The following is a 10,850-nucleotide window of genomic DNA, read 5'->3' as shown; positions in this document are numbered from 1 at the left end:
GTGGGGCCTCTGAAGTCGGACCAAGGTTCTGTTAGGTCCAGACACAGAAATGGAAGTTAGAAGCTAAAATGGGATAATGAGTCAGAAGAGAGAGAAGGGGCTCAACAGCACTTTGCTGTCATTCCCATTTAGTTCTAAGTGGTTGCTATTCAGTGATTGGCTCTAGGTGGAGGAGGCATAGCATCCCCTGGAGGATTAGAAGCACACCTGGGCCCATTAGGAGTCGTGAAGGAGTCCACAGCCCATACCCCCAGCCCTTGGTGAAGTGAATTTCTGGTCTATGATGAAAACCATCACAGCTCCACCCACAGCTGACGCATGGCCCTGGCCTTGCTCTATGCTGTCCTAAACCCCAAGAGCAGGTAAGTTCCTGCATCATTTTTTTTTTTTTAAGATTTTATTTACTTATTTGAGAGAGAGAATGAGAGAGAGAGAACATGAGAGGGGGGAGGGTCAGAGGGAGAAGCAGACTCCCTCCTGAGCAGGGAGCTCGATGCGGGACTCGATCCTGGGGCTCCAGGATCATGACCTGAGCTGAAGGCAGTCGCTTAACCAACTGAGCCACCCAGGCGCCCAAGTTCCTGCATCATTATCTTCTGGCCCACTCTGCGGGCCGCCACAGGGTCTGGGCAGGGTCAGTGACTTCCACGAAGCAAGCTGGCAAGTTCCTAGGATTTCAGGCCACACCACAGGGTTTACAGGGATTTCACGTTTTTATTCACTTGGCAGATTGCCCCACATGCTCTTTGGGTTAAGCTGAGTGTGCATCCTAGAAGGGCCATGGAGTAAATATACAGAGAACAACCTGCCTCCATAAATAGCCTTTAGAACTTTCTCTCTTTGTAGAATGTCTAGACTTTTAGTTTAGTTTTAGTGTTTTTTTCCCCTATCCTCGTAGGATGTCTAGACCTAATTTTTTTAGTTCTTTGACTCTTCAGCTCTAACTTACAGATTTGTTTTCATGCGTTGATTTTATCTTCTCACCTTTAGGAAAACATAATACAGGATGTATGATTCAGCTGAATCCACACTTAGCATTTCTAAAGTGGGTATTTTTGTACATTAGTGTGTGAGGCTTGTGAAGAAGGAGGGAGAGTTTTACTTTCCACAAAATTTCTTGCTCCATGGTTTCTTAACTAAGGGTTTTCATCACCTATTCGGTGGGTGAGATGTTTAGGTTTTGAGGGTTCTAAGCCAGCCAATAATGTCATGAAATCGACCACTGTGTCAATGTTGTGCTTCTGGGTGGTTGTGTCCTTCAAAACACATAAGACACTCAACCAGCTAAAAGAGATGAGCTCAGAGATGTTGGCTCGGAGGAAAAGAAGGATCACATTGAGGTCATTGATGGGGCATCCCAGCATCTTTCTGCTGAGGAGATCAAAAGCTGGGAGCATCTCATAGATGGATAGTAGTCGTTTGTCCCACTGACATAGTCGTGTGAGGTTGTATATTATCACTGGAACCAACAGGGTGTATATTGTTATACTGGAGAGACTGACAATTTGCAAAACTGACAGAGAGGTCAGCCTGCACGTGATCAGATGGGGCATGTGGGTCTCACCACTTAGCAGCCCTGTCTTGATGGAACAGCTGAATTCCTCTTGGAAGAAGACATCCAGGTGGAAGTGGCCAAGGTACATGTAGATGGCTGAGGTGGAGAGGAGCAAGAGGGAGTTCCTCAGCAGGTAGGTAGCCACTAGGGAATGTGAGCGCTGCTTGCATGCCAGGTACCGCTCTAGCAAGGGGAATTCGAAGTACCGTTCTTTCCGTGCCCTGGGCAGGGGAAGAAGGGAGGCAGGGTTAGGAGAGACCATCTAGAACCATATCCTGAGAGAGCCATGTGGGGACGTAATGGAATCTGTGCATCCGAGGTAGCGTTCTTGGCTCACATGGAAATCTGCCTTCCCTGAGCATAACCACTCCTCTCCCCAAAGAGGTGTGTGAATAGATCTTCATTCTCCAACTAATGGGTGCAATGTGGTCAACCCAGTGACTGATCAGTGAATAACCGATGGTCACACTTGATTTCTGCCCAACAAAGCAGACTAAAGCTTCAAGCTAGAATGGGATCCTTAGGAAGCAATAGGCTTATTGAATTAGCACTGGACTGGGAGTCTAGATAGCCACATTCTGGTTCTTGGTCTGTATACTGTGTGGATGATTTTTAGGCCAATTCACCTATTTTATAAAAATAAACATGCTAACAGGTATTTGTTGAGACCTGTCGTGTTCAGGCACATGTTACGGTCTTACGGTCCGTACGCTTACGGTCTGGCTTGTGGGGAAGAGGCAGATAAGATGTGCAAATAGGAAATAAAAATCATGCTTGATTTGTGGCTAAAATGATGGCTACAAACCATGGTGTTGTTAAAGTTAGGAGAGAGGTAATGGCATGGACCAAACTGTTCGGAAACCTTTACAGAGAATACTGTCTTAGAGATGGCCTTCAAGAGGTAGATGGAGTTCAGAAAGACAGATGGGAGAGGAGCTTTTTCCAGAGGAAAAAGCATGTGTACAAACACGAGACAGAATACGGTTCAAGCCTCAGCTCAACGCTTCTCTTGGTGGGGCGTCCCCTGGCCGCCCGACTTAAAACTGCACTACTCCACCACCCTCCAGCTTTGCTGACCCCCTCGCCCAGCTTTACATTTTTTCCCCTTCATACCACTTATCTTCTGCCATGTAATTTGCTTTCGTGTCTGTTTATTTGTTGTCTGTTTCCCCTAGGTAGAATGTGAGCCCCCTATGGGTAGGGGTAGCTTTGTCTCCTCCCCACCCCTGCCCCCAACACACAGCACACACTGATGGGTCCGAAGCACCCAGAACAGCACCTGGGATGCAGTAAAGGATTCATGAATGCTTCAGTGAATGAAGGGTTATTCAGGAGCAGAGGAGGAGACTGCCTGGGTGGAGTGGGAGGTCTCTGTCACTTGGTGGTCGGAGGCGTGAAAAAGTAGTTGGTGACAGTGTGTAGAAGGCCTTGGAAAAATAGTTGGGAGAATTTGGGTCTTTTTCTGGAGGCACGGAGGGGGAGAGGGTTTGAGCGGGGGGAATGGTATATGGAAGTGGTACATTAGAGACATTAGTCCCTTTGTGACTTGGGGTGTTCATCTGTCAACTAAGGAAGAGTCCTTTCTGTCCTCGCTGTAGAGAAATGATAGAAAGTGAGTGAGATGGTGTGTTAAACACTTTGGATTCTTGAGAAGGGTGGTACAGAGGAGAGTTTAAAGATGACCCTGCAATGATATCATGTTAACGTGCAGCTGAGTCCTTCAGAAAGGGGTGGAAGAGGCCACTCACTTCTCCAGCTCATCCCAGAAAACGTGAGGGTCTGAGCTCTTTTGCCGGATCTTCAACATGTGCTGCACCAGGCGGATGGAGCGATTATAGGATTTGTCCAGTTCGCTGATGATGAAGAGCAGATCTGAGCTGAGGGCCGGCGCCGCCGCGTACTGCCACAGCAGAACGGGCAGGTACATGACCACAGCCAGGGCCAGCAGGGAGTAGGGGAGGGCCTGTGGGGCGAGAGTGAGCTGAGGAGGGAGACCAGGGTGCAGGGGCCTTGTAGAGAGAGCTCTGAGTGAGGGGCTCTCATTCCCTGCTTCCTGCCTCAGAAAGGGGAGGCAGTGTGGGGAATGAGCCACCACAGGCCCAGGACTTAAGGCTCTCTGCGACTTGGCTGAATATAGTGAAGCCCAGAGGAGAAGGGATGGTGGATCTCTCTGCTCCCCAGCTCCACTCCTCGGATCTGGAGTCTGTGTAGGTGTGGAGGACCCCGGGGAGGGCAAAGGGAGGGAGAAGGACAGAGGGAGGGAAGGAAGGAGAGAGCGGGGGAGAAGGGGGCAGAGAGAGAACATGAGAACACACCCCCCATTCCCTATGAGTGTTAGCCTGGGTCGCTAACCAGAGATCACGGCCAACTGTGGTCACGGCGTCGCATCTTAGGGGGAGAGCGACCTTCATCCTCAATCTTCATTCTCCATCAACCTCTCTTTCTCTGACTGCTCCAAGTTCTTATTGCTAGGCATCCAGAGTCTGTTAGCTTTCAAAGCCCAGCCAGGGACCCCAGCGTTGCTGAGGGGAGGAGGTCAAATCCCACATCTTCCATGCCTTCCCTGACTCCTCTCCTGTGCAGTGGTCCTTTCATCTCTGCAGTCGTGGTCATGCCAAACGACACCCTCAGGGACTGCCTTGGGATTCGTTGGGGGCTACTTCTGTTATGCATGTACGCAAGCTGACATTGACGTGTGTGGGAGTCTTGTGTTCTCAACTAGACGATATGCTACTTGAGATAAGCCACTATTTTGGCCACAGTAAAAACTCTACTTGTTATAAGCTTTTTGAAGCTACATTTGTGCTAGGTACTTCACATGCATATTTCTTTTGATCATCAGGAGGATGCTGCCGGGCAGGCACTATTAATATCTCTATCTTACAGACAAGGAGACTGAAGCACGAGAAGGTTATGTGACCTGGCCAGGGTTACGCATCTCGTGGGTGGGGGAGCAGGATCGGGAACTAGGCAGTCTGATTTTGGGGCTTATTCCCTTAAAGGCTACTTGACTATGGCTTTTCTTGAAGCAGGGATGCTTTTTATATTAGAGGAGAGTTTGAAGAAAAAGAGGGAGGATGCATATTTGGTGGCAGCTAGATAGAGAAGAAAAAGGTGTGTGTGTGTTTCTGAACTAAACACCAGAGACAGGTTAGGACAACTATACCAGTCCACTCGAGAAAATCAGGACCTTTTCATTCCTGTTCAAGAAATGGCATTTCTTGAAAATAAACTTCACCCCCAGAGATTCTGTTTCAGTGGGTTTGAAGTGGAGCCAGGGAATCTGGGTATAAAGAGCACTCAGGCGATCCTGACAGACCGTTTAACTCTTTTCTGCCATTTGAATCCCATCTGCAATATCTTGACCTTGTTGCCGTCTGGGTCCCACTTGAACACTTCCAGTGACAGAGACCCCCATGAACTCTTTCCATTAAGTCTCTGGTTTTGTCTGAGTCCCAGACCTGTGCGGCCTTTGGAGGCCTTGTAAACTGTCATAACTGGAAAATGTCATGAGTGAGTTCCGATTCAACATCGTGAATTGGACACCCATGATGACTTCTCCCTCTTGAAGCCCCACAAGAATGACAATAAGGGGATAAAAAAAGACCTAATTCTATCAGGACAAGGAAAACAGGAGACAAGAGCCATAAAATGTTGCAAGCTGGAAAGCAGTAGCATGCTAGGAAACAGTGGCCCGTGGGCAGGATGGGAGTTGAGGCAGGCCAAGCCAGCTGTTTTTGCAACACAGAGCTGGAAAGACCCAGGAACTGCAGATATGAGGTACCTCTGAAAATGGGGGTATAGGTGGGGCTGCTAACAGGAGTATTGAAAAAACAGACCCACCGATCCTCCCTGTAACATGACGCACTGATCAAGCGACTGCCCTTTCCATCCCCTGGCAGAGGCTTGTGGTTCACTCTTTGGAAACCTTAAACCAAAGAGCTTTTGCACTTGGCTCCATTGAGGACAGGGGAACAGCACTGAGAACTGCATTAGTTCACCTAGTATTCACTAGGTGCTGAGACCCACAGCTGAGTTCCTAGAGGGTTGGCAGCCGAGCTTAGTACCCACTGCCCCCTGACCCCTTTGCACAGATTAAGGGTCCAGTGATTCTTCTTGGGGACCGGCCTAAGAGAAAGGATTACACACACTGATACTTGAGGTTTCCCCAATGAAATGGCCCAAAGCCTTCACTGTAATCAGAAGGCTGGTCAGCCAGCCTTACCCATAGGCACGAAGCTTCCAATCAGATAAAAGTGGGCGACCAAAGATCACCGGACACTTGAAGAAACATGAGAGTCAATGATGAAAATAAAAAAGCAGGGGGCGGGGTGGTGAAGAGACCAGAGAGAAGACAATGATGTGGCTCTGGCCTGCCCCGCCCCGCCCCGCCCCGCAGTGGCCGGATGGAGCCCAGCCCACCTTACCTTGTGAGGCCACAGGGACTTCATCTTGTGCTGGCCCAGCTCATCCAGTTCGTGGTGAACAAGCGAGTCCCAGCAGGAACTGTCCACATAGGCGGCCTGCCGGATGCTGAAGTTACTGGGACAGAAGCAGCGGATGGGAGGCCCTGGAATAGGAACACAGCTTGGAAGCAGCCCAGAGCTGGAGCGGAGGAATGGGGACCCAGGGATCACCCAGCTGAGAGCCTTCCAGGGGTTGCCTCCACAGCTCTGCCAATTTCTGTCTCTGGCAGGCACTTTCTCCATCCTAGGCCCCAGTTTCTGGGGGCCGCATGGCCAAGTCACCACAGGTCTGTTTGGCTCAGGCCTGCCCATGTGACTGGCCTTTGACATGGGTTCTTTCCTCTCGGAGCTCCCCCTGGACTCCCAGACACGCAGGCAGTGGGGGTGCCCCACACTCCTGGGTTTGGGGGTGAGACCTTCCTGAGAGGACTGACATCTTCTAGGTTCTAAACTTTAGAGGGTTAATTGCCTGGGCTTCTGCGCCCACATCAAGAGAAAGGGTGAGCAGGTTGTGCTGAAAGGATAGTGGGCTCGGTCGGGGGAGAGTTTTGTTTTTCCGTCATTCTCTAGAGCGAGAAAGAAATGGGAACCAATGGTTCTCTCCATCTTGTGGGTGAATGAAGAGGCAGTGCAAGGTTGATATAACTCGTTGGGAAACATAGGAAGCTAATCGCATAGCCAGGAAAGAAAGTCAGAAATCCCAATTCTCAGGAAGTCTACCTTTTCTTTAACAGAGGAAATTTGCTGAGTTAATCTAGTGCCTAGAACAGCAGATGTACGTGTTTGTTCATGTCTGTGTGTGTGGCCACAGTCTGTGGAGAAGAAGGAATGGATTTATTTAGCACGTATGATATGTCAGGCTCTTAACATATGTCCTCAAGTCGGAAGCCTTGGAGGGGGAGAGAAGGAGAAGGCTGAGATGGTAAGAGACTCGTCTAAAGCATGGCTGACTAGGACCGTTAGCGGTCCTGTGTCCTGAAAACATGGAACTCCAATCTCTCTCATCCATATGAAAATCAAAATAAAAGTTTATTTTATTGCAATGCATAAAATATATGAAATACCGAGCTTTAAGCTAAATAACTTTATTACAAAAGTTGGGAAATGACTTTCAAAATTTTCGGTGCCTCTGCTCTCTTGGTGCCCTTAACCCCTACATCGCCTGCCTTTTGGGTAATGCCCAGGCCAGAGTCACAAAAGCTGGACAATGTGGGAGCTGTCTCACTTCAGAGCCCAGGCACAGAAGGAAACAAAGCGGGGTCTCTCGTACACTGGGTCTTGGAGGCCACTTACCGGAGGAGAACTCCTGGGCAAATGCCAGGGACATCAGCAACAAGGGGAAGCCCACAGCTATGAACTTGACCATGCGGTCCAGGGGAAGTTCCAGGCGCAGTCCTTTGAGGCGGGGGCCTCTGCGGTCGGGCAGCAGAGCATCTGACAGCATGTATTCTGCAGCTGCGTGCGCGAGCGACATGGTGCCAGGGACCTTCGGGGTGCGGTGGTGGCAGGAAGGGTCCCAGGACAGTGGTGTGGGGAGATGGCCGCTTCAGGCAGCTGGCTTTGAGCGGACAGTGCCTGCAGCCCCAGCCTCGCAGGGATCTGTGCTAGAAGCAGGCACTGGTTCTCTAAATAACCGGCCAGGCCCTGAGCCAGGCATCTGGTAATTAGAGGGAGGCATAGCTTAGTGGGTCCTCACTGGAGGAGGGTCGGGCGTCAGCCGGGGCTGGTGCCAGGCTGCTCTCTCTGGATTGTCCCTGAGCAGATGGAGCCCCGTGGCTTTATGCTGCCCTCTCATTAATAAAGTATTTTTGGTGGGGTGGTGGCGAGAAGGAGGGCTGTGGAGCCAGGGCCCCCCATGTAATTGGTGTGGAATTTGGGTGGACATTGCTTAAATCTGTTGAAGGCCCTCATTTTGTGGTTAGGGTGGGAGTGGGGCCCCCAAGACCTAGCTAGGATTGTTGCTCCTACATTGTATTCTTTGTCTCCGTGATCGTTTTCGCCTTGGGCCCAGGTTCTTTCCCAGAAACTACTCTGTATTTGCTGTTAAATTTCCTTCCCTGCCTCTGGTCTTCTCCCACAGTGTTTCAGCCACATATATACAATTTCCATCTATTTACAATTTTTTTTTTAGCCTCTGTCAGTTCTCTAGAAAGCTGGGGGATGGGTGGCAGTATTGAATAGTGGAAAGAACATGGCCTTTAAAATTTGGAGGAAAAAGTCTCCCACTGTAGACCCAGCAGTACTCAATTTTTTTTTTTTTTATTACGTGACTTTAGGCAGTCACTTTTCGTTCAGTATTCTCATCTATCAAATGGTATTATGTTGTAATCTTACAAGATTGTGAGGATTGATTAATAAGAGTATTGTATGTGAGGGTGCTTTGTAAACTAAAGTGTAGGGCAAATGTCAACTCTATTTCAACTTGGTGGAGTTGGGTGTGTGGAAGAGCAAACACTGGGCATAGGGCACTCTTGTCTCTAGCACCACCTCTAGACTTGGCAAGAGAGGACCTGACCTTGGCCTTCACACTGGGCCCCTTTGGCTGTATCCTTACAAGGCAAAGAGTCCCTGGGGCTAGGAGGAAGTGTCCATTGGGAGCACATGCTCCGGCTGTAGGCCACTCTCCTAGCACCTGGGACACTGTAATTCCCTGTTGAGGTGGCCCCGTCCTGCTTCCAGGGCCGGTACAGGCCTTTTCCTCAGGTGCATCCTCCCAAGGGGTAGATCATGCTGCTGGTGTGCACTCCTGGGCTTAAATTGCTTGTTGTAGGGATCTGGATAGAATTTAAAAGTCGTGGAGTGCCCACACATGTAACTGTGAGGCTCTGGCAATGTGGGACTTAGGTGGTTTGGGAAGAAGGGATCTGGGAAGTCTGAGGATTCTAAATTCAAACCTGGCATTCCTGATCATGAATGATGATTATCATTATGTGTGTGTGTGTCTATGTGTGACAAGGTAGGCAGATAGAACATATTTAACAGCTTGATTTATAACTTTAAAATGTTTAGATATATGGTCTGTGGGCCTCTATTTGAACTGTTTTTCCTGAGCTCACAAATGTCCAGGCTGGGCCTGCCTCTCTTTCGTCCCCAGGCTAGAGGCCAACTCTGATTCAGAGCTGCCCTGTGTGCAAAGTGGAATGATCCAGGCATGGGAACAGGATCTGTTCTATTCCGCGTTAGTCTCTCCACACTCTCATTTCTGTATCTTTTCACTGTGTGTGTTTTTGCCAAATGTTCATTATTGGCTTGTATGTGTGTATTTTCTTTTTGCCTAAATCATTTTACATTTTGTTGGAGTATAATTTACATTGATATGCACATATCATAAGCGTAAAGTTCAATAAACTTTTTTTGATCAAGAAATAGAACCTTGCTAACACCCCAGAAGCCACCTTTGTCCTCCTTCCTAAGTATAGTTTCCCAAAAGATAATCATTATGCTAACTTCTAATAACATACGTTAGTGTTGTCTTCTTTATACTTTTCTAGAAACGGCATCATATGGATATCCTCTTTTGTGTCTGGCTTCTTTTGCTCTGCATTTATTCTTGTTTTTTTCGGTGGTTTCAGTTTGTTAAAATTTGGTTAAAGATTTTTTTTTTTTTAAAGATTTTATTTATTTATTCATGAGAGACAGAGAGAGAGAGAGAAGCAGAGGGAGAAGCAGGCTCCCAAGGAGCAGGGAGCCCGATGTGGGACTCGATCCCAGGACCCTGGGATCATGACCTGAGCTGAAGGCAGACGCTTAACCATCTGAGCCACCCAGGCGCCCTGGTTAAAGATTTTACATTTATATTTACAAAAAAGAACAAGCTTGATCCTGTTTTCCTTTCTTGGAAGCACTCTGGCACGTAATGCTGGCCTTATGAAAAGAATTAGAAAATACTTCTTTTTAATTTGTTCTCTGGGAAAGTTTGTGCAAGATCGGTGTCAATTCTCTTCACTAAATATTTGCAAGAATTCATAAGTGAAGCCATCTAGGCATGGGGTTTTCTTTGTGGGGAAGTTTTAGTTAATGGATTCAGTTTCCTTAATAAATATTTGACTATTCAGATTTTCTGGTCTCTCTTCTATTAGCTTAAATGCACTAGTTTTCTATTGCTGCATAAAAACTGTACTAAAACTGAGGGCTTAGAACAGGCATATATTTACTTAACCTCCTCAGTTGCCTGTTGATGAACACTCATTTTGCTTATACTCCTTGTGCCACCGAAAATGTGTTTTTCCCCTTGTGGTCCTTCAAGAGAATTCAATTGGGATATATACTGAGGATCTAGAAGTTTTAGGTCATAGGGCAGCATATAGTCACTTTATCTTAAGCAGTATATTGTTCTCTAGAATGGCCATGGTGCATAAAGTTCATCTTAAAGAGTCTGTAGATCAGAAATTTAAGAGCAGCTTGGCTGGGTGGTTCTGACTCAAGATCTCTCACGAAGTTATAGTCAAGATGTTGAATGGGTTTGCAGACAACCAAAGGCTTTGGTGGGACTGGAGGATCCAAATCCAGGTGCACCCAGTGATTATTGGCTGGAGTCTCATTGGGTGTTGGCAGGAGGCCTCCATTTCTTATCATGGGGGCCTCTCCATGGGGGCAACATGGCAGCTGGTTTTCCCAGAGCAGATGCTCCAACAGATAGATCAAACAGGAAACTGTAATGCTTTTCAGGACCTCACCTCTGATGTTGCAAGGGCTCTTTATATTTTTTTCCTGTTCAATAGAAGGGAACCATGAAATCCAGCCCATATTCAAGGGGAGGGGAATTAGGCACCACATTTTGAAGGGAGTGTCAAGAAATATGTGGAACGTTTTAAAAACACTACAGGTGA

The 10,850-nt window shown here is 47.9% G+C and overlaps 1 protein-coding gene across 1 annotated transcript; it reads right to left on the bottom strand.

Annotated features, from left to right (window-relative positions):
- Window positions 1-592: 592 nt before the first annotated feature.
- PANX3 (pannexin 3) lies at window positions 593-7,580 on the bottom strand. Its single transcript, XM_027577789.1, has 4 exons — window positions 7,315-7,580; window positions 5,983-6,125; window positions 3,304-3,518; window positions 593-1,776 (listed from the first exon to the last, which is right to left on the bottom strand). The coding sequence occupies exons 1-4, from the start codon at window positions 7,493-7,495 to the stop codon at window positions 1,137-1,139; spliced, it is 1,179 nt and encodes a 392-aa protein (XP_027433590.1). The 5' UTR covers window positions 7,496-7,580; the 3' UTR covers window positions 593-1,136.
- Window positions 7,581-10,850: the final 3,270 nt, after the last annotated feature.

The sequence above is a fragment of the Zalophus californianus genome, chromosome 11, assembly GCF_009762305.2.
Source record: "Zalophus californianus isolate mZalCal1 chromosome 11, mZalCal1.pri.v2, whole genome shotgun sequence".
NCBI classification, from domain to species: domain Eukaryota; kingdom Metazoa; phylum Chordata; class Mammalia; order Carnivora; family Otariidae; genus Zalophus; species Zalophus californianus.
This window is presented reverse-complemented; position numbering and strand designations above follow the sequence as displayed.